This window comes from Saimiri boliviensis, chromosome 4 (genome assembly GCF_048565385.1).
Source record: "Saimiri boliviensis isolate mSaiBol1 chromosome 4, mSaiBol1.pri, whole genome shotgun sequence".
Lineage (NCBI taxonomy): Eukaryota > Metazoa > Chordata > Mammalia > Primates > Cebidae > Saimiri > Saimiri boliviensis.
In genome coordinates, this window is record NC_133452.1 from 31,408,777 (window position 1) to 31,433,063 (window position 24,287).

The following is a 24,287-nucleotide window of genomic DNA, read 5'->3' on the forward strand; positions in this document are numbered from 1 at the left end:
CCCTGAACACAGAGTCCGAAGTGCCCACATAGTAGCAGCAGACTCTAGTTCCATGGCACTCTTGCAGTATTGCCTAGAGAAGGTATACACCCTCTGAGAACTGGGACTTCTGATGCTGTAGAACCCGGAGTCGTGGGGATGGGAAGTACCAAGTCCCTCAGTGGTTCATTGGGTATGATGGTGAGTGGGGTCAATCCTGCCTCCACTCCTTGGTTCTGAAATCTATACATTCTTCCTGTTGTAGACACAGCATCATATAGGCTCTCTGATTCAATAATTATACTGTGTACAGGAGATGGCGGCACATCTTGGCAGGGTACTGTCTCCCACCTGGCACTGAAGCAGGCCATGCCAGCATTCCATCAGGCCAGCAGCTTCTAGGTGGCACAGTACGTGATAAGACAAGTGGATCAAGTTAACCATTGGTTAACTCCCTAATTGGGGGTTAACATGTATAGATCACATGTTCAGCAAATCCATACCGGCAGATCAGGTGTTTTATAAGTCCCTAGACTGTGTTCAGACCCTGTAGGCCCGAAACAAAAGACATAGCTAGAATAGGAGGCTGTCCTTATGTGAATAAACTGCTGGTGCTTCTAGGAAGGAATGAGCCTACCATAGTGAATTTGCCATCAAGTGACCAGTTGGTCCTCACAGCCTCATCAGGCTCTCAGTGTTGGTATATGCTGCTGGCAGGTTGGACAGTCAGAGTGAGCAGTGTCTAAGCTGGCCTTAGTAAGTGGGAGCCCATGGGGGTGGGCTCCATGTTTAGCCTCCATCTTTGCCCCTTAGTGTGCACATTTTACCAGCACTAGGTGGGCACTGGCAAAAGTGAATAGAACAGGCTGTCATTTCCTCTGCTTGGTTGTTTAGTACCTCTTCTGTGGTGGGTGCTATCTGGTGGGCATGAACATGTGATATGGTTTTTCAAGTTCTGTGTCCACTCCACATGCCCATCCACATGCCTCTACCTCAGACCTCGTAATCATCCATTCTTTTTCCTCCCAAACTCCTGATCGGCTGGCAGGCCATTTGCTGCTATTCCTATACATACGTTACCGCTCCTCCCTCACAAAGTGAATGATCAGTGCACCTCAAAAAATTCTGCCCAGTTTTTGCAGAAAGATCGCCCCTGTTTCTCAGGGTCACCTTTGAGTGAGAGTCCATTTTCAGCCTGCAACTACAGAATAAGATAACTAATCAATAAACCAAGCCCAAGTATTCCTCTTCCTTCAGTGATTGTCCTCCAACAACCACAGGGAGGTGGGGTATGGGCGCCACTGTGCAGACATGGCGGTGGAGATACTTGCTCTTGCGGTTTGCTTATGTTTTCCGGTCCTGCTTGGAACTGCTCCTGTATATATCATTTCCATCTCCCCGTGGACTGCTGCCGATCCTACTAGCTTAGGGCTTGGTGCTTCCCACAGGACTTAGTTAAGATGGGCAGTTCTGGGTACAGCATCACTGGGTCTCAAAGTTCCATGTCTACCAGGGCCCAGTAGCACACCAGAAGCTGTTTTTCAAAAAGCATATAATTCTCTTCTGCAGTTAGAACCACCTTGCCTCAGGGCCCCAGGGACCTGCATTGTGATTCTCTCACTGGGCCTTGTCATATTTTCCACACTGCGGCTGCTTTCCCTCCTACCTCCAATACATTAGATCTGCCAGATCACATAATTCAAGCTGCCAGTTTCTTCATATCTGTCACTTCTGGGTCTACTTCTAATGATTACTCTTTTTTTTCCTAATTTTAGGTCATAACTTGTTATTGTTTCTAGTAATTTTTTACTGAATGTTGGGAATTATGAGTGTTATGTTGTTTGTTGATGGATTTTGTTATATTCCTATAAAAAGTATTGGGCTTTATTCTGTTTCAGTTAAGTTTCTTGAAATTAGTTTGATCCTTCCAAGGCTTACTTTTAAGCTTTCTCAGGGGAAGCTCAAAGAAGCCTTTGGTCTAGGGACAATTTGACCTTAGTACTAAGGCAACATCCTTTTGAGGACTCCATGAATTATGAGTTATTTCTACTTTGGCTAGTCAGAACACAAACTTCTCCCAGCCCCATAGATGATCTGTAAATTAGTTGCTCTACTACTTTCTAGTTACTCATTTCTTGGCTTGGGTAGTTTCTTCTTACACCTTCAGCCAACCAAGGACCCTAGAGGACCCCTGCAGATCTACGGCGCTTCCTGTATGTGCTGCTTCCTCCTCTCCTCTCACTCTGCCCGACAAGTTCTACCCAGCTAGGCCTGAGTTGTTGACACTGATCTCTGCCTCCTCAACCCAGCAGGACCACTGGTCTCTGGCTTCCCGCTCCCTGCTTTGCTGACTAGAAACTGCCTCCAGGCCATTAGCTTGAGCAATCATTGGACTCACTTCATTTTTCCCCTTTCTCTCAGAGATCACAGTCCTGTACTATGAACTTCCAGTATCTGAAAACCATTGTTTCATATATTTTGTCTGGGTTTTTAGTTGTCTAAGAGGGAAGGGTAAGTGGGGTTCCCATTTCACCATCATGGCCAGAAGCAGATGTTCACCTGAGGTGCTTAAAAAAAACATAGTTCAAGGCAACCTTGATTATGGTTTACTGCCCTGTTTGGAGGAGGAGTTTAGAAGTTTATACTCTTTCCCCACAGGTCAGGAAACAAGTGTAGGGGTTATTCTGCCTGCCAAGGATGCCAATCTCAATTACATGTTCAGGGATTAGGCATATAACCAACTAGATAACCTGCAGACCTGAAGAGCCACCTGGGCTCTTCATCATCATCCAGATTGCTCTCAGCAAGCAAAGTTCCATCACAACCTTTCCTGCCAGCCCCAGCCTGCCAAGGAGAGGCACCACTGAGCTCCTTCATGATGCTCAAGCCCACTCATCAGTGCATTCTCGGCCATGCTGAAGGATGGGTCCCTTGGGCCTTCCCGTGGAATATAACTGTCTAGTGGGTCACCTTGCCTCGTATATCCATGCTGGCATGCTCCCTTCCCCAAGCCTTCTTATTCCCTTCTCTACTGTTGGTTCCAGCCATTGAGGCATTTCAACATTTTGATCACTCTAGGCTTCTAACAAGCTGCCCTAGAGCAGTGAGTCTATATTATCTCCTGGCATTTTTCTCGTGGTGTGAAATCCTGTATCCTGAGAGCCCCAAGTCAGTATACCCTCTCCTTTATCTAGTTGTATAAGCCCGGCCCCTTTGACCAAGCACCCTCAGGATCCAGTCCCAAGAGTACGCTCCTGGCCCCTGCAGTATATGCCACCAGGTTAGACAGCTCCTCTAACAGAGCCCATTTCTCCCTGGTCAGACCCCTCTGCCGCAACCAGTTATGTTGTGACTTAGGTCTCATCGGCCTGGTAGCCAGGAGAACGGGTGGGGAGTGCTCCTGAAGGGGCTCTGTTGCCTCATGGGGAAAGACCCTGGACACTGTCTTTCCTTGTGTTAGGGAAGAGGCAGAAAGAGAGAGTAGTTCCAGCTCTATATGCGGAAGGGTGGGCCTCTTCTGCAGGCTCTGAATATTCAGGGAGTCTCCTAGGGAGTCAAATGGTTGGGGACATCCACTGAATGGCCCCATCCCATGTTTTAGGTTCCCAAATTTTATTCCAACCTCGATAGAACAGGCCTGGCTTGGTTGAATATTTGTTGGCCATTAGCTACTTTTACCATCAAATCCTATGCTTGACCTTCAGCTTGCTCTGCCCGGCTACAGCGAGAGAGGAGGACTTGTTGGCAAGCTACCAGAGACTCTGCCGCTCACACTTAGTATTGTTTGTTAACTGACCTCAGCTTTTCATTATCCACTTGCAGGACGCCAATCCAACTCAGCAGTAACCGTGCAAGTCCACTGTCCTTGTCTCTGTTATCCACCCTTCCCATACTGGAGACACCCAAATCAGCCCCGAGTCACTGCATTCTCCTGCACCAGCCTGCCGTTTCATCTGAAGTCTTCATCATTGGACAGCCTTCTTGGGCCAGGAGCTGTCTCTGCTGCCTATCCACCAGGGATGGGGGCCCCCAAGCCAGACAGTGAATCACTCAGCCTGCAAATGCTGTCTTACCACCTACATTCGTGGGCCACTGGTACCAATTGTGCCAATTTTAGGCTGAAATGCAGTTAGGAGTACAAAGCTGGTGAAGTGACATCTCTAAAAGGGAAAGGGAAAAGCAGGATTGAGCAGAGGAACTGTAGGATCTAACAAAGTCCTATAGGATCTAGCCCACCAAAAAGCTCCAGGGCAGAGACTGTTTATTTATTTATTTATTTATTTTGAGACTGAGTCTCGCTCTGTGGCCCAGGCTGGAATACAGTGGCACAATATCAGCTCACTGCAACCTCCACCTCCCAGGTTCAAGCAATTCTCCTGCCTCAGCCTCCGGAGAAGCTGGGCTGGGACTATAGACACACGCCACCACACACAGCTGGTTTTTGTATTTTTAGTAGAGACAGGGTTTCACCATGTTGGCCAGGCTGGTCTCAACTCCTGACCTCAGGTGATCCACCTGCTTCAGCCTCCCAAAGTGCTGAGATTACAGGTGTGAGCCACCATGCCTGGCAGAGACTGTTTATTAGAGGGGTTTCACCCAGGCTGGAGTACAGTGACATGATCATGACTCACTGCAACCTCCGCCTCCCAAATTCAAGCAATCCTTTTGCCTCAGCCTCCCGAGTAGCTGGGACTCCGGGTGTATGCCACCACACTTGGCTAATTTTTTGTTTTTTGGACAGCCAGTCTCATTAGGTTGCCCAGGCTGGTCTTGACCTCCAGGGCTCACACAATCCTCCCACCTTGGCCTCCCTAAGTGCTGGAATGACAGATATGAAGCACTGTACCTGGCCTAAATGGCTAGTTCTTGTACCACCACCTTGCTCAGTTAATGGCTGGAAGTTGCCAGAAAAAAGCATGCTGTCAGCGACCACTGCCTTGCTCAGTTGTAGACTAGGGTCCCCTCTCTCCCACAGAATAGTGTGTCCTTATCTTGAAATCTGAGGTAGATCCTGAAGACAGTAACAGGGGAAGCTGTTAGCGAACCACACCCCTCACGGCTGGGCGGCCGGTACCTTCTTGAAGGTCAATTTGAGTGGCACACCTCAGGTTGTCTGCCATAACTTCAAATCCCAGAATAAAACTGACCATTCTTTGGCCACAGTAACAATTAAGTACCAGAAACAATCAATGACAATTACGCATCAGTAACCTCACCTCTAAACTAGGCTTCTAAATTATGCTAATCAGCAGTGGCCTCATTCTGGTAACTGCATCTCCACAACTAGAGCTCCATCAACTCCTAAATGCTTTTGAAAGTCTGTTAATCCTTCCTAAAGCCCTGCATAAGGTCAGCAGTTTTTTTTATCTGGAGAGACTGTGCCCTACAAGAGCAGTGCCCTCTTGCTCAGCAAGCAGTGTGTGCGGCTTTTTGTTCTGGGTACCGAACGTGGCCTCCTCCTTTAACGTTTGCCCAAGATGTTCCCCTCACCTCTGCTTCTGGCTTTCATCCGACTCCTCCTCATCATTCAAGTCTCAGGTGTCTCTTGAGAGGCCTTTGCTGACCACCTTATGTGATAGCCACCAGCCCCTACCTAACCACACTGTACCCCACTACCCTATTTCAGTTCTTGATCACACTTGGCCAATTTCAAGTATCTTATTTGTGTTGAACTTCCTTACTCTCTAGAATGTAAACTGCATAAGGCCAGGGGCCTTGTCTGTCGTCTTCACAGCGGGAGGGTGAATGAAATGGGTAAGTGAGTGGAAAGATGCTGTTGGAGCTAGTAAAGTCAGTGATGAGGGGCTTGGGACAGATTTGCTCACCACTTCCCAGCCCTTAGTGGAGTCCTTGCAACACAGCAAGGACTCCCTACGATGGGTTAAAGAATGAATGAAAATACATAACAGAGGCCAGGCACAGTGGCTCATGCCTGTAATCGCAGCACTTTGGGAGGCCAAGGCAGGCGGATCACCTGAAGTCGGGAGTTTGAGATAAACCTGACCAACACGGAGAAACGCCATCTCTACTAAATATACAAAATGAGCCAGGCATGGTGGTGCATGCCTGTAATCCTAGCTACTCAGGAGGCTGAGGCAGGAGAATCGCTTGAACCCGGGAGGTGGAGGTTTCAGTAGGTGGAGATCATGCCATTGCACTCTAGCCTGGGCAACGAGAGGAAACTCCATCTCAAAAACAAAACAAAACAAACAAAAAAACCCACTAGAAAATACGTGACAATTTAATTAAATGTTTAGGGGGAAAAGCAAGATTTTTAGGGGGTGGAGACCAGAAAGGAAGGAATGAATTAACTATGTTGAAATGGAGTATTCTTGTCCAGTGGGGCAGTGGGAGGATGCGTGAGCGGGTTCAACAGAGAATGTGTGGTGGCAGCTGCAAAAACTGAACTTCACGTCTCTGGGCCTGACAGCCCAGTGGTTCCACACAAGATAAATCTTAACATTTTTATTGATACTATCTGGAGGAGATCTCATCCAACTGACACAATTCCAAGAAGAAAAAAAAAAAAAAGGCAATATGATAGTGATAGAGTGGAAAAGAGGGATGTGTCATGAAATTTCCCTGGATCCTCACAGAAATAAAGACCACCATAGTTATGACCAATTTATATGTTTACAGACTACTGCCTTCTGTTTCCTGTGTATGTAGATAAAGCTTCAAGCATTAAAAAGGCACATTGGAAATAAGCTTAATTAACACTAAGTAAGCTTAATTAACAGTGGTATTCTCAATAGAGGACACTAGACACGCACTTGACTTTTAGGTCCTGTTGATGTCTATGATAAACAGTCGTTTTGCCTCTGACAGTGGAACTTCCTTTCATTTTCTCATTCGTTTTCTTTGGAGGGTTCACGTTTTTGAATCAGCCACACTTCATTATTTCTATTAAGCAATTTGAAAGGACTGTTGTAACCTGCAGTGTAGTAAACCTTCTCGTCGAAAACTTTTCCATCTTCCCTCAAAATGCTTGCTAATGTCAGAAGTTGTTCTTGATTCTTTTGGGCACTAGAAAATCCATCGAAAGACCTGCAAAGGAGAAAGGAAATAACTGTGAATGTCAGTCTGAAGCAAAAAGCTGGCTCTGGTACTGTGAATGTTGGGTGAAGCGCAGCTTCAAAGTTACCCCTTCCCGGCCAGGAGCGGTGGCTCATGCCTGTAATCCTGGCACTTTGGGAGGCCGAGGTGGGCAGATCACTTGAGGTTAGAAGTTCAATACGAGCCTGGCCAACGTGGTAAAATCCCATCCCTACTAAAAATACAAAAGTTAGCCAGGTGTGGTGGCAGGCGCCTGTAATCCCAGCTACTTGGGAGGCTGAGGCAGGAGAATTGCTTGAACCTGGGAGGTGGAGGTTGTAGTGAGCCAAGATTGCAGCACTGCTTTTTCCTTTTTCCTTAGGAGAGCACTGCAGCACTCCAGCCTGGGACGACAGAGTGCAAGACTCTTTTTCAAAAAGTAAAAATTAGAAAAGCTACTCCCTCTCAGCAGATGAACCGACCACTCCTGCCTATGATTCCCGGTCTCTGTGTGACCTCAGAAGCACTGAGGAAACCCAGGAGGATGCATCCCCTCCTTCCATCTGTTGACACGCAGATTTGGAACCTATACAGTCTCAAGTGCTATACCTTGTGCTTCTCAAACCTTTAACATGCACACAGGTCACCTGGGGATTTTGCTACAATGCAGGTTCAGGTCTGGGGTGGAGCCTGAGAGTCTACATTTTGTTTGTTTCTTTTGAGGCAGAGTCTCTCTCTATTGCCCGGGCTGGAGTACAGTGGCGTGATCTCTGCTCACTGAAACCTCTGCCTGCAGGTGCAAGCAATTCTCCTGCCTCAGCCTCCTGAGTAGCTGGAATTACAGGCGTGCACCAACATGCCCAGCTAGTTTTTTTTGTATTTTTAGTAGAGACGGGGTTTTGCCATGTTGTCCAGGCTGGTCTTGAACTCCTGACCTCAGGTGAAACTCCCGCCTTGGCCTCCCAAAGTGCTGAGATTATAGGCGTGGGCCACGGCACCCAGCCGAGTCTGCTTTTCTACCACGCTCCCACACCCATGCTGGTGCTGTTGATCAGAGGGAGGACCACACTGACACCCATGCAGAAGCCCCTTTTCCAGACTTGATTTTCTCTTGAACACTGCCCTTTTTTCTCTCCTAAGGAAAAGAATAAGCACTGGATTACAAATGAATATGTTATAGTTTTCACCTCTCTGAATTTATGATCCAATGGAAGAGATCAACGTTTTGGCAGCTCTCTCTATATATCCTGAGAAGGTTGTTTCGTTGTTTTTGTGTGTGTGTTTTTTCTGAGACGGGGTCTCACTCTGTTGCCCAGGCTGGAATATGATGGCACAGCGTACTGCACCCTTGACCTCGTGGGCTCAAACAGTCCTCCCACCTCAGCCTCCTGACTTGCTGGGACCACGGGTGCACACCAGACTAATTTTTTTAAAAAACCTGTAGAGACAGTCTTATGATGTTACCCGGGCTGGTCTCAAACTCCTGAGCTCAAGTGATCCACCTGCCTTGGCCTCCCAAAGTGTTGAAATTACAGGCATGAGCCACCACGCCCAGCCTCTGAGAAGGGTTTTAAACAAACAGGGACAGGATCAATGTGTGGTGGGAGCATTGAGGACGTGGTTAAATCTGGGGTAAGGAGGGTCATCTGAGTTGGGCCTGAATGGAGGACGGTTTTGCTGAACAAAGAAAGGGGAGTGATAGGAAAGAGACCATCCATCTAAAAATACCAAGTGTTTTCCTAGTGAGGCAGAAAATGAGGCCAGGAAGGTGAGTCAGAGCTAGAAGGAAGAACCTTGTACATTAGCCTAAGGCCGTTTGAGATTATTTCCAAGGATGTTGAGCAGCAAGGTGCAACTTGATCAGATCTGGGTTAGAATATAAGCTAACAGCTAATAGATTGGTGAGGAAGGATCCAGTCAGGAGGCTGCTGTGGGGATGTGGAAGAAAAGACAGTCAAAAGGTTAAAATAAGAAGTGGGAAAAGAGAATAAAAGTTTAAGAATAGATTTTTCAGTAGATAAACAAAAACATCCTGAGATTAAATCACTGACCTAGCTGAGCTGCTGCCACACAAGCATGATGAATTTGATTTCGAGAGTTAAGAATAAGGAACACTGAGAAACCAAAGTGTACTTAATATACCTTATTTGATTTAAGTTCTGTTATCAATGCGCCAATGCAAAAAATCAATCCTACCATGCTTCAGATGAGATACCATTTCTCAAGGGTACAAACCATGTCTGTTCTATGTAACAATGTCTACCTAGCACCTAGAACCATTCCTGGCCTGCAGTTCCCTTTAATCCTGTCAAGTTAGGAATCTCGGCATGCACATGTATAAACACCACAGGAGAGCTGATAGAACTCTTCTATCATCTTTATGTCATTTGACTATAATTCTGAACCACATGTTAAGAAACATTTTGGGATAGGCACTGTGGCTTGCACCTGTAATCCCACCACTTTAGGAGGCCGAGGCGGGTGGATCACCTGAGGTCAGGAGTTTGAGGCCAGCCTGGCCAACATGGTAAAACCTCGTCTCTACTAAAAATACAAAATTAGCCAGGCATGATGGTGGGTGCCTGTAATTCCAACTACTCCAGAGGCCGAGGCAGATGAATCACTTGAACCTGGAAGGTGGAGGTTGCAGTGGGCCAAGATTGTGCCACTGCACTCCAGGCTGCACAAGAAGAGTGAAACTTCGTCTCAAAAAAAGAAAAAAGAAATATTTTGGCTCTGAAATATGTCATTTATTTCCTTAATAATAACCAATAACCAATGCTTAGCATGTTCTGCCTAAAAGGAATTTGTTTTCAAATTCATTTTCCCTTAAAAATCAAATCTTGAACCCTCTAATTAGAAATCAGCTTTTGTTCTCTGAATATGTGTTGTTTCAGAATGATCTAGTCACTGTTTTACTCAGAACACAAAATGGTGCCCACCACTCTCACCCCCATATGCCTGCCTTGCCAGGGGCTGGAATATATGAACACAGAGACACGCTGTCATATTCTTGACGAAGTTTCAGTCTATAAAATAGTCACTATTACTTAGAAGAGGAAGAATAGAAGGAAGGGCACCAAGCGCAGAGTCGCTAGCTAAATGGAGAAATTGAAAAAGGCATCACAGAAAAGGTGTCATTTGTCCTGAAGGATGACAGTGGGCTCTCCAGGAAGAGAGAAAAGAGAGTACTAGAGCTAGGAGTGTTTGATGCTCATGTTCCAAGTGTTTTACGTAAATTAACTCATCTGATCTTCATGGCAACTCTATGAGATAGGTAAGTACTATGATTATATGCATTTTAAAACCTTCAGATTTTAGCAAGGAAAAGTGGACTCATGTGCCTGAGGTCAAAGGTAACAAGATGTGGAAGAACATGGCATGTTCTGTGAAGGGTGAGAAGCACACGTGGTGGGAAGGGGAGCTGCACAGACAGGGCTGGCCCAGGTCACGTGAAGCGCTGCACTGTGTGAACAATCTGAGCTTCCCTGGGGAAGCAAGAGGAATGTGACGGAGAGTCTGGGCTTTTGTCGTTGAGAAAGATCACAGTTCCAGTGTGGAAGAGGAGAGGAAAAGGCTGGTGGCAGTGAAGACGGCTTGCAGGCTACTCAAGTGAAACAGTCAAGAAATAACGGAGATCAGTGAACATCCTAGTATCTATTGGGGGTGTCAGGCATGTGCCGAGAACTGGGGTACACAAAGATAACTTAGTGCGGTCCCTATAAGATGAAGACTCGAATAAGTAACATGGCGATGCAGACAGGGGAACAAAGCCTGGAATCATTTTTGAGGTGAAGGGGACAGATTTGGAACCAATTGTCAGGAACCGTGTACTGATGGTGACTGTAAGTTCCTTGCTCAGGAAACTGTCTTGGCTAGGCAAGGTGGCTCATGCTTGAAAACCCAGTGCTTTGGGAGGCCGAGATAAGTAGATTGCTTGAGCTCAGGAGTTCAAGACCAGCCTGGGCAACATAATGAGATCCCATCCCTACAAAAAATTGTAAATTAGCTGGGCATGGCGGTGGCACACACCTGTAGTGCCAGCTACTCAGGAGGCTGAAGTGGGAGGATCCCTTGAGTCCAGGTGTTCCAGGAGGCAGTGAGTTGTGATCATGCCACTGCACTCCAGCCTGGACAACAGAGCGAAACCCCGTCTCAAAACGAAAAAAAAAAAAAAAGGAGGCTATCTAGCTGATGCGACCCTCAACGGAGACAGGCGCTGTAAGATCAGAGAAGATTTGGGAACTGGGGGAAGGCTCATTTTAGGGTTGTTGATTTTGATTCCCCCAACACCAAAACAGAGATGTCCAACAAGCAGGGAAATCAGATCTGGAAACATATACTAGATTTGAGGATCATTCGACTCAGGGAGTTGAAGCAATATGAATGGATCACTCAGAACAAGTCAGCTATGAAATGAGGGTCAAAAACGGGCATCAACAGTGTTCCTAGGGTGAGAAGCGGAGGAGGAACCAACCGAGGTAAAGAAACCGGAGGGGAGAAATGACAAGAGTGACACTCTGAAAGTTAAAGGATAAGTGAGTATTAAGGGACCAGGTTGGTCCACACATGACTGCTGCAGGGGTCACGTGGGAGACGACGGCAACCACGTGACAGATACAGAGGCACTGCCAAGGAAGGCAAGGGCACTCTAAGGAGAGGGTGGGAGTTAAACCGGGTCATGGTGGTTTGAGGTAAAGGCCATTTTGATAAGGTCTTGGAATGAAATGAGGAACATTTATTGGAACCTGGAGGAAAGGTGATCCTTGTCATGACGTGGCAAAGAAACTGTTTGTGTCCTAGTGTAATGTGGACAGTATAACTTGTGGGTTATGAAATAGGATATTTGGCTGAATATTATCTTGTTTTTTCTTTCTTTCTTTCTTTTTTTTTTTTTTGAGATGGAGTTTCCTCTTGTTACCCAGGCTGGACTGCAATGGCGCGATCTCGGCTCACTGCGACATCCACCTCCCATGTTCAAGCGATTCTCCTCCCTCAGCCTCCTGAGTGGCAGAGATTACAGACACACGCTACCAAGCCTGGCTAATTTTTGTATTTTTAGTAGAGATGGGGTTTCTCCATGTTGGTCGGGCTGGTCTCAAACTCCCAACCTCAGGTGATCAGCCCGCCTCAGCCTCCCAAAGTGCTCAGATTACAGGCATGAGCCACCGCGCACAGCCTTGGCTGAATATTTTCTAAGCAAAATGTGAATGGAAGCTATGGCTTGGCTTCTCTTGATAGTAGAATACAAGAAGAGAGAATTTAAAGAGTAAATTTTTAATCAAAAGGGAAGCAGAACTTAAACATTTGGAAAATTCTTAGCCTATCCATATGAAAAGAAATGAGAAAGCTTGTTCAAGAGACAACAAGGGTAAGGCAAGCAACCTTTGATAAGGAGATTACTGTGGTACCGCCATCTAAACAGAAACCAGGACCTATTCTCCAGGCTAAGGGAAGAACTGTGCCAAAGGCATTTCAGAAATTATGAGCTGCCTCTCCCATCACATGCCAAGTTGCAGTGCCTAGGGGGGCAGAAGAATTTCAAAGGAGGGTCTTTGGGCACCTGGGGGCCTTGGAACTCACTGCCTAGCACTGCCTGGCCACTACGTTCCCTCATTCCAGCGCAGTCCTCCTTGGATGCCCCAGGTTCAGCTCCAGTGGGCTGAGGTGTGGCCTGGGCTGCAATGGCCGTCCCTCCGGAAGACACAGGCAGTTCACCTCGGCAGCATCCACGTGATGCCATCTTGAAGAGTACATGAGCTGCGAGGGTTTGGTTATATTCATCTTGAAGGATGGAGCTGCCCAGGGCCTTGGGTATGTGACCAAAGCAGAAAGCCATAGTGAGAGTGAGCTACTGCAGAGTCCCCAATAGGGAAATGGCAAATGGAGCCATGGGAGCAGGGCACACGAGACTGGGAGGGCCACCGGTGTACCATACGAGCCAGGTAAAACTGCAGGGGGTCCCTCCAACTGTGAGAGCTGCAATGGGGTAGAGCCATCCACAGCCATGGGCAGGGCCACTTGAAGCCTTGGGGCCCCAACCTCTGTTCAGCAGAGCTTCACAAGTGGGACCTTCATCCCAGTGGGCCTAGAGGGAAGAGCTCTGAGTCACAGAAAACGAATCCGAAGACTTAGAACTTAACCTGGAACCTGTTACCCATTTCTTTTTTCCTATTTCTTCCTTTTGGAACGGGGTAGCTATCCTCTGTCTGTCCCACCATTGTATTTTGGAAGCATGTAACATGTTTGATTTCACAGGTTCACAGATGGAGGGGAATTGGCCTCAGGATGAATTGTACCTTGAGCCTCAGGTTTGATTTTGATGATCTTTAGATGAATTTAGACTTTTGAGTTGATGCTGGAATGAATTCAGACTTTTGGGGCTATTGGGATAGAATGAATGTATTCCAGATGTAAGATGATATGAATTTTACAGGGTCAGGGCAGAATGCTATGAACTCCATGTTTGTGTCTCCCCAAAATTCATATATACATTTTTTTTTGAGATAGGATCTCATTCTGTTGCCCAGGCTGGAGTGCACTGGTACAGTCATGGCTCACTGCAGCCTCGACCTCCTGGGCCCAAGTTATCCTCCTATGTCAACCTCCCAAGTAGCTGGGACCACAGGCATATGCCATGAGACCTGTCATGCATATATGTGTGTGTGTGTGTGTGTGTGTGTGTGTGTGTGGTGTGTGTGTGTACATATATATATACACACACACACATACACTTTTTTTTTTTTTTTTTTTTTTGTAGAGACGGGGCCTTGCTACGTTGCCCAGGCTGGTCTCTAACTCCCAGGCTCAAGTGATCCACCTGCCTCAGCCTCCCAAAGTGCTTGGCTTCAAAATTCGTATTTTGAAAACCTAATCACTAATGTGATCGTATATTAGGAGAGGAGGCCTTGGAAAAGCGATGAGGTCCTGAGAGTAGAGACTTGTAAAACATGTCCAGTAAAGCTGCCTTGGCTCTTCCACCACGTGAGGATATTACCGAGAAGGTTCCATCCATGAACCAGGAAACAGGCCCTCGCCAGTCACTGAAAGTGACAGCACCTCTAACTTGAACGTCCTTGTCTCCAGAAATGTGAGAGAGAAATTTCTGTTTCTCTTAAGCTACCCAGCCTATGGCATTTTGATACAAACACCTGAACAGACTAAGACTTTTGTTTTAAGGTACTTTCGTTCAGGTCTAACTATATTGTAGTCTTTTGTCTTGGGGACATGTAGTTTGCACCGTGTCTTATATGAAGGGCATGCAACAGACTCATTAAACAAAGTGATTCTATCTTCAGCAGACCTCGGTAACATAAAAAACAAAGCCAGGAGGAAAACATCACAAAATGCATTAGATCTGATTTTACCGAAGGGTGAAAAGCCTTTTGAAATTGCATTGGCGCTAAACTGTGAGAGCACGCAAGTAAAACTACCAGTCGGCAAGGCTATAAATTAGCTACCACTTACCGTACAAACACAGTCATTTCGGCTCTGTCTTCAATGAAGACATCTGACTCTAAAGGCTTGGGCGGATCAAATTGCTGTTCAGAGGGAACATACAGGGAAATGGTAATGGTAGACTCACTAAAAGGACCTGAGCCAGGCTCCACGTAGCTTATCACTGGAGCTGTCATCTTTATTTTCATCTCTGTGACATAAAAATGAAAGCGAATTTAGTGTATTTTTTGGCTACTTTAAACATTTAACCTATTCTTTTTTGATCTTTGTGTTTTGATTTACTTTATTGACACATTTACCTTTAATACAATTTTCATCTTAAAACAGTAAGGTCAAAATTACTCAATTACTCCCCACATTAAACCACTTTCTGTAATACTGATATTTTGGGTTAATTCTTAATTTTTAGAGATAAAAGGGGAAATTAGAGATTACATGGTCAGTCAATTATTTTTTACAATTCAGATAATGAGGTCCCACAGGCTAAGAGACCTGCTAAAATATAAATAGCAGCAAAGCCAGAGCAAAAGTTATGACTTGATGCTTCTAATCTTGGTACCTCCTTGTTTCCTGATGCCTCTGATCCTGCCAGTCACCAAATTATTTTGAAGTGTCAGCCGTGGAAAAGGACTTATCACGAGTTACACCCAACCCCAGTTCATGCAGGAAAATCAGAAAACAGAGGTTGAAAACAGTGTAAACCCTGGTCCTGATGAGTCTTGTCTGAAAACAAGACAAGTCTTTGATGACTTGGTTATTTTTCTATGATAAAGGATATTTCTTTAATAAGCTAACACTCAATAGTAAGCCTGGGGACTGAATCACAATATGCATAATTACCAGGAAAACTGCTTTTACCTTTCTCATTTTTGCCTTGAATGTAGCTGTTCAGTTTCGTAAAGCCGGTTTGGATGGCTGAATCCCAGTCCATAGACTCCACGGACGTGCTGACCCACTTGGCTGGTCCATAGTGTCGGATCTCATAACTTCCGGGCTAAAGTGGAATAGAGAAAACTTCGAGAAGCAATTCTAAGAGGGGGAGGAGTGAGATGCGAAAATACCGGTGCCATCATCTCGGGTCGATCTGGAGCCGGCCTGTCTAGGGGCTGCACCCTGGGCCCTGGGGTCCGGCCTGGTCCCCGATCCTTAGGGCTGGGAAAAGCCCCTCCAAGAGGTTCCCCTCCTTGCCATTAGGGACCGCGGCGGCCCCAACCCCTCACGCTGGGGACTCCATTCACGCTTTAAAGACAAGCATCTGTGACTCCCCCTCTGCTCGGAGGGTTCCACCGCGCGTTCTGGGACGTAACCAGTTCCTCCCCGCCCCGCCACCCAGCAAAGACAAGAAATTGAGGTGGGACCTGTACTGCGCGTAGCGGGAGGGTAGAGCTAAATGACTGGAGTTTCTCGTTTGCCTAAGATTAGGGGTAGGGGCTCGGACCATTTTAAAAATTGTACTTTTTACTTAACTCTACCGGACCCGCCGGCCTCACCGCACATCAGCCCGAAGGCCGGCCCGGTCCCTCTGCTCCCGGGTCGGCGCCTACCTGGGGGCCCGCGTCCTCCGGAGCCTTCCAGCCCGGCGTCTCCACCGCTTGGACCGCCGCGACCTCGGCCGCCCCGGGGTCTGGCTGGAGCGGCTCGGCCATGGGCGGCGGCGACGCTCCGGGAACCCGGCCAGCCGCGCCGAGGGCCCGCACCGCGGCCCCCCTCCTTCGTGTGCGCGCCCCGCCGAGGCCCGGAGGCCCCGCCCTGCAGACGCGGTCCCTCCTCCCCGCCGAGCAGGAGACCCGAACTCGCCGGGTGCGCCCGGCCCTGGGCCGCTAGGGGGCACCGCCACCAGGGCGTGGCCGGCTCCGGACCCCTGGCAGATCCGACAAGGGTGGCGCGCCCTGCCCCGGCCCCTCCGCGGGGACTGGGAGCCTCGCTCGCTTTGGCCCGCCTTCTTTTGGGGGCACCCCCCGCCCTCCCCTGCCCCTGCCCTTGTTTTTGAGGGAAAGTCGCGCAGAGGTGGCCCCGCGGGCAGCCGGGGGTGGCGCGGTTTCCGTGCAACCGGTTAGGGCACCTCTGCCGCGGTCCCGCCCGCGCTGGGAACCGCGGGCGCGGATGGGACTCAGCCCTGGCAGCGGCGGGGACGGCCACCCGCCCCTAGAGGGTGTCCCGGCGCCGCCGCGGGCAGAGAAAGGCAGGAGGGGGCGTCTGGCGACCCGACTCCCGGGGCCCAGCCAGGGCGAGCGGCCATACTCACCCCAAGAAGGTGTCCTAGGGCCCAGGCACTCCTCAGGGTTCCTTGTGGAGGAGGTGGCGGGTTCAAAGACGCAAGGGGAGAATCTGGAACTCTTCTGGTTTCTGAACTTTTCCTCGGCAGGACCCCAAACTCTCCGAGTCATCCTCCCAGGCTTAACGGGACTAGGGAAGAGGTAGAGCCGAGGCCAGACTCCAGTGCGTTTCAAGAATTTTGGTTACCAGGGCTTTCCGGAGCCGAGCGGGGTGCGGCTCGGTTCCTCAACCCTCCCACCCCGACACTCCGCCGGCCAGGCTGTCCCGCGTGACTGTGCCCTGCGCGGGGACCCTGCGCGACTCCAGCGACCCCAGCAGACCCTCATCGTGGGCAGCCAGAGCTCCGAGGCTCCCCGGGGCGACGTGACTGCTGCAGAGGCAGCTGGCACTTCCTACTCAGTAGCCGACTGACAGGAGGGTGGCCGCGTGAAAAGCAATGGTGACATCCCCCAAGGGTGAAAGGGAATCGGTCCCTGTGAACGGAACAGAAGAGGTAGCCAGCCGGGGCCACTGGCAATGTGGAGCCAGCACCCCCTAGTCAGGGGGCTGAGACCAAGGGGGAGCCTCCCTTCCCAGCAAGAAGACTCCCAGGAAGATGAAATTGTCTTTCAAGGCCAGGCATGGCTACTAACGCCTATAATCCTTGAATTTTGGGACTCCAAGACAGGCAGATCGCGTGAGCCCAGGAGTCCGAGACCAGCCAGGGAAATATGGCAAGAATCTGACTCTACAAAAATACTTGGGAAACATGGCAAAAACCCGTCTCTACAAAAAAAAAAAAAAAAAGCTCTGATAATGGTGAGCATAGCTGCCTTCCAAATACACACACACACACACACACACACACACACACACACACAGAGCTGGGCGTGGTGGGGCTGTGGTCTCAGCTACTCCGGAGGCTGAGGTGGGAGGATCGCTTGAGCCTGGGAAGGTCGCGGAAGCTGCAGTGAGCCGAGATCGCACCACTGCACTCTAGCCTGGGTAACAGAGTGATACCATGTCTCAAAAAACCAAAAATCTCTTTCAAGAAGGCTTTCAAATTGAGCAGCTTGTCTGTCCTTCAAGAGAAATCGGAAGGAGGGTGGGGTGATTCCTCTGCCTCCTCACCTACAGAGGATGATCAGGAGGAGGGGGAGATCAGTGCCTGACGCCACGAGGCCACTGCCCAGGAAGGGAAGGTTGTTGCCACTCTTGAGAGCCAGGAGCCGCAGGCCGAGGGGGCAGAGGCTAGTGCTGCCTCAGAGGGAGAGGCAGGGCCTCAGGCTGCAGAGCTCTCCACTCCCTTGGGGCGGAGAGTGGCCCCACGCAAGCCGACGCTGAGCAGAAACAGTAGCTGGGTGGGCCAGGTGGGTGATCTCTAAGCTGCAAAAACTGCTGTCTTTGTGAGGTCACTGCCTGGACCTGATGCCCTGGCTGCCCTCCTGTGCCCAGAAAGGAAAGGGCTATTGCATCCTACCAGCCGTGTTCCCTTTCCTTCTCTCCCACCTGTGGATTTTCCCTTACAGCCGGTTGAAGATGGTCCCTTACAGCCTCCCTAGTTAGTGGTATGAAATACTCCTGTCCCTGACCCTGCTGCCTTCCCTGTCCTCACCCTGTTGAAGGCAATTTTTGGTTTTCTTCCCCAATTATTTTCCAAGTAGGTTTTGTTTACCCTTCTCCCCAAATCCCTGAGCCAGAAGTGGGGTGCTTAAACTCCCAAACCTTGAGGGTCCAGACTCCCCTGTGTTGACTTTTTGCCCTCTTGTGCTGTGCCTAGTGGCTCCTGGGCACCTAGACTGCCCTGTCTAGGGTTCTATTCAAGTTCAAACCTGCTTGTGAGTCAACTGTGTCTCTTTTCTGACTTGGCAAGCGCATATTAAGCTTTGGGATCAGGGAGAGGTCTGTATGGTGAAACCACTTCTTGTCTTTTCTTCTCTCATTTTCATAATGACCAAACCCCAGATTTGAATTCTTTTTTTCTAACTGCTAAAACCTTCTCTTCCACCTGGTTTTGCTGAACCAATTGGAAAAGGAATAAATGTCCCTTAAAATTAATTTTGTTAGATGTATTATTTATTTTTTCCAAGAGATTTATTGAGATATAATTCATACACCATAAAGTTCACCCATTTAAAGTGTACTGGTCAGTGGTTTTTAGGATCTTTAGAGCTGGGCAACTGTCATCACAATGTGAGAACATTTTCATAACTCCCTGCCCTTAAAGAAACTATAATTGGACAGGCACTGTGGCTCACGCCTGTAATTCCAGCACTTTGAGAGGCCAAGGCGAGCAGATCACGAGGTCAGGAATTTGAGACCAGCCTGGCCAATATGGTGACACCCCATCTCTACTAAAAATACAAAAATTAGCCAGATGTGGTGACACTCGCCTGTAATCCCAGATACTCTGGAGGCTGAGGCAGAAGAATAGAGTGAGCCAAGATCTCACCGCTGCTCTCCAGCCTGGCAACAGAGCGAGAGTCCATCCCAAAAACAAAACAAAACAAAACAAACTCTATATTAATATTTAGCCACCACCTCCCAATTCCCCACCCCCATGCCTAGGCAACTACTTATCTGTTCTCTGTCTCTACAGCATTGTCTATTTGGAACATTTCATATGAATGGACTCATAATACTATGTGGTCCTTTATGACTGGTTCTTTCACTTGACAAAATGTTTTCAAGGTTCATCTGTGTTGTGGCAGGTACTCCATTTCTTTTTATAGCTGATTGATATTCCATTGGATAAACACTTTATCAGTTCATCAGATGAGGGACATTTGGGCTGTTTTCAACTTTTGGCTATTATAAATAAAGCTGCTATATATGTTTATGTACATGTTTCTGTGTACATGTACATTTTCACGTCTCTTAGATAAATATCTAGGAGTGGAAGTTCTGGGTCAAATGGTAACTCTGTGTTTTACCTTCTGAGGAACTGCCAGACTGTTTTTTTGCCGTTTTACATTCTCACCAGCTGGGTATGAGCATTCTATTTCTCCACATGTGTTATTATCTGGCTTTTGGATTATAATCATCCTGGTGGGTTTGCGCTGTGGTTTGAATGTTCGTTTCTTCGGAAACTCATGTTGACACTGAATCCCCGATTATGGCAGTATTGAAAGGTGGGTCCTTAAAAGGTGATTGGGTGATGAGGGCTCTGAAATTAATCCATTCATGGATTAATGGGTTAATGGATTATTGGATTAGCACAAGATTGCTACTGGTGGCTTTATAAGAGGAAGAAGAGAGACCTGTGCTAGCACACTGAGCACCGTCACCATGTAATGCTCTGTGCCGTCACAGTACTCTGAAGAGAGTCCCCATCAGCAGGAAGGCCCTCTCTAAATGTGGCCCCTTGACCTTGAACTTCCCAACCTCCATAACTGTAGAAAATAAATTCCTTTTCTTTATAAATTACCCAGATTCAGATTTTTTTGTTATAAGCAATAGAAAATAGACTAAAGCAGTGCACCCAGTGCTTTAAAATATTTTTTGAGGGCCAGGCGCAGTAGCTCATGCCTGTAATCCCAGCACTTTGGGAGGCCCAGGCGGGTGGATCACCTGAGGTCGGGAGTTCAAGACCAGCCTGACCAACATGGAGAAACCCCGTCTCAAAAAAATAAACAAATAAATAAAATCTTTTTTGAGATATAATTCACATATCATCACAGTCACTATTTTACCATGTACAAGTCAGTGGTTTTAGTATATTCACTATGTTGTACAAACATCATTTCTACTATCTAATTCTAATTCTAGAACATTCCATCAGTCCAAACAGGAACTCCGTATAGCTTGTCATCACTCTCCATCTCCCTTTCCCCAACCCCTGGCAGCCACGAATCTACTTTCTGTCTCTATGAATTTGCCTATTCTGGATATTTCATACAAATGGAATCATGCATTATAATATGTGATATTTTGCAATGGCTGCTTGCTCTTAGTATAATGCTTCTTCAATGTTGAGCATGTACCAGTACTTAATTTTTTGAGTTGCCAGAAAATATCCCATTTTATGGGCTTAGTGCTTCTAAAGCAATTCGTGTCTTCTCTTTTCTTTGCCCTTCCCTGCCCAAACAATTGTGCAGTGTTCTGAGGACACATGGCACTTTCTAGTGGTTCTATCAGATCTATTATTATACAGAGCTAAGTTTGAATTATTTAGTGAAGGCTAAATAATGAATTTTAACTTATTTTTTAAAATAGCTTGTTTAGTTTAACTATATAACAGATGTGATCCATTGCTTAGGTGACTTTGCATAGTTGAAAATGTAACTTTATCACAGGTTTTAATTTTTTAAAAAAGAAAAAGAGAGTAATTTACATCATTGCTTATAAAATCTGTTTTTTTTTAATCTATGAAGTATCTTCTACATTTATCAATACCTTTTTTGGAGGGGAACATTTTATTTGCAGAAAATCTGAGGCTAAATTTGGAGATGTTTATTTTTTAGGGTTTGGAATATGCAATTAGTGAAGACAACAGCAGGTGACTAGACTGCATTATCTATATTTACAAGGCAGTGACTAGTCATACAAAAGAATAGAGGAAGGAAAGAAAAGGATTTATTTCAAAATAATAGGATTTCAGTTTAGAACAAGTTTAATAAAGTTTAGTAAAATTTAATAAACTTTAAATTATTTAAATTTTTAAAAGTTAATAAACAATCTTCAAGTCTTACATTCGTATTTCAAAATAATCAAGTTAGTGTTAGTTACTTTTCTGGTTGATTAATTATAGTAAATTTTTATTATTAGCTTATATTTAATCAATGTTTATATGACACTATGAAGCAGACATTTTATTTAAGCTTTTCAGCAAATTTTGAGGTAGGTTCTATTTTCCACATTTTGAAATCGATGAAGCTGAGGGGGAGGGGCAGAGCTCCCAAATGTTTCTTCTTCTTTTTGTCTTTCAAAAGTACGTTTATCTTCAATTAACAAGCAATACTTATCTATCTATCATCTATCTATCTATCTATCTATCTATCTATCTATCTATCAACAGGGTTTTACTCTGTCAACCAAGCTGGAGTGCAGTGGTACAATCACGGCTTATGCAGCCTCCCTAGGCTCAAGTGATCCTCCCACCTCAGCTTCCTGAGTAACTGGTATTACAGACACATGCTACCACACCTGGCTAATTTTTTTGTTGTTTTTGTAGAGATAGGGTTTTGCCATGTTGCCCAGGCTAGTCTCAAACTCCTGTGCTCAAGCAGTCCACCCACCTTGGCCTCAGAAAGTGCTGGGATTATAGGCATGAGCCACCATGCCTGGCCTTACAAGCAGTATTTTAGGAGCAGTTATTTAGTGTTGTGCTTGGTGAGGAAAGACTAAGTTACGCTGTAGAAACAACCTCAGATAGCACTGGCCATAAGCAACAGCTGATTCCTTGCTCAAGCAGAGTCCTCTCTGGATCTGAATGAGGATTTTGGACAGCCCTTTTCATGCTGCAGCATGGCACCTTTATATAAACAGGTACCTCCACGATCACCCAGGCAAGGGAAGAGAGTACTGAGAGACCCACACCAGTAATAGAGCCAGTTCTCATTATTTGTGGTAGTTAACATTCCTTAAAGTAACAATGAACACTGACTTAGCAAATACTGAACTATTGCTCCTAGGGGAAACATACAGTTAGGTTCCTGTAAGCCTCTGGTCACAGTATTTTCAGTAACCAGTCAATACATAACCTTGTTTTATGTGTGTTTCTACATAAAGATATCTTATTTAACAGGTATTGTTGATTCATTAACATTGAACTCATGACCAATGGCATTATAACTCATGCCTGAATGACATACATGTCTTCTCCATAGGGCATATCACAACCTTCTTACACTTAGGAACACTAGACAACACTTCAGCCCTAAGCCTGGGGGCTGTTTTAAACAGCAAACGAAAAGCACAAAAATCAGTGGCACGCCATAGATTGTGAAATGGACATTGTCTACAGCACCAGAGCTAAAACAAGAGCTTTCCTCATCCAACTTCAGCTGGGAATGTGTGCACTGGGCAACCTGCATTTTCCACTGCTCTGGTCATGCATATGTCTGTGAGTGACCAGAAAGTATCATGAATATTGACTGTGGAGTTACAAAGATATTTTAACAAGCAGGCAAATTTGCAAATTTGCAAATATGGAATTTGTGAATAATGAGGATCAACTGTAAATGCTTCCTGCAGTAAGTTGCATGTTTTTTCCATCCACTTTCCTTGGCCAGAGCAAGTTACCATGCCTTCATTAACCTCAAAGGTGTTCAAAAAATGCTGTCAATCTGTGCTTTTAAAGGAGAGCTCAAAATATTTGAGAATAGTACTGTCAGTAATATCATTGTGTCACACGTTGTTTATTTATTCCATACTTGTGGCAGATTTTCATTTCCCAAGGATGGTTGCAACATTATCTCCATCCAATGTGCTGTTCTTATAACGTCACTTTGACATACCTCTAATTAAGAGGTGAATGTCTTTTCTCCCTTCCTTGAAGCTTGGCAGGCTTATGATGACAGTGGAAGGCTAGATCATTAAAGTTGTCCACCTAGTTTTCTTTGAGACAATTGCTCTTAGAATCCAACAGCCATGCTGAAGGGAAGCCTAAGCAGCTCCATAGAGAGCTATGTGTAGGATATCCTAGCTGAGGACCTGGCTGACAGCTGGCATCAACCACTGCTCATGTTGAGTAAGCAAGTGTTTAGATGATTCCAGCCCACCATTGACTTACCTCCAGGCATCCTTGAGTCTTCCCTGCTGAGGTCCCAGAAGTCATAGAGGAGATACAAGTTATCCCTGAAGTACCCACAGAAACTGTGAGGATAAGAAAATGGTTATTTTAAAAAATAACATTATGCTTGTGGTAATGTTTCTCAGAAAGAATAACTTGAACAGTGTTTATTCTATACAGTATTACAGTAGGTGTTGGTGGGTGATACGGTTTGGCTCTGTGTCCCCACCCAAATTTCATCTTGAATTGTAATCCCCACGTGTCTGGGGAGGGACCTGGTGGGACATGATTGGATCATGGGAGTGGACTTCCCCTTGCTGTTCTCGTGATAGTGAGTGAGTTCTCACGAGATCTGGTTGTTTGAAAGTGTGTGGCACTTCCTCCTTCATGCTCTTTCTCCTGTTCTGCCATGGTAAGACATGCTTGCTTCCCCTTCACCTTTCGCCATGATTGTAAGTTTCCTGAGGCCTCATAACCATGCTTCCTATAAAGCCTGCAGAGTAAATTAAACCTCTTTTCTTCATAAATTACCCAGTCCCAGGTAGTTCTTTACAGCACTGTTAGAATGTACTAATATAGTGGGTTTTAGCAACAAATAGAATTTGGTTTTGGTCTTTCTGGTGTCATCCATGCACTCATAACCTGGTTAAACATCTGGTCTTTTATTCTTTTCTTTATTCTCTTTTTTTTTTTTTTTTTTTTTTTTTGAGATGGAGTTTCACTCTTGTTGCCCAGGCTGGAGTGCAATGGCGGATCTTGGCTCATGGCATCCTCTGCCTTCTGGGTTCAGGTGATTCTCTTGCCTCAGTCTCCTGGGTAGCTGGAA

General features: G+C 46.4%; 1 protein-coding gene across 1 annotated transcript; it reads right to left on the reverse strand.

Moving 5' to 3' along the window:
- Positions 1 to 6,429: 6,429 nt before the first annotated feature.
- Positions 6,430 to 16,288, reverse strand: HEBP2 (heme binding protein 2). The gene is made up of 4 exons (XM_039467823.2): positions 16,017 to 16,288; positions 15,331 to 15,466; positions 14,482 to 14,662; positions 6,430 to 7,026 (listed from the first exon to the last, which is right to left on the reverse strand). Exons 1-4 carry the CDS (start codon positions 16,116 to 16,118, stop codon positions 6,828 to 6,830), a joined length of 618 nt encoding a protein of 205 aa, XP_039323757.1. The 5' UTR covers positions 16,119 to 16,288; the 3' UTR covers positions 6,430 to 6,827.
- Between the last annotated feature and the right edge of the window lie 7,999 nt (positions 16,289 to 24,287).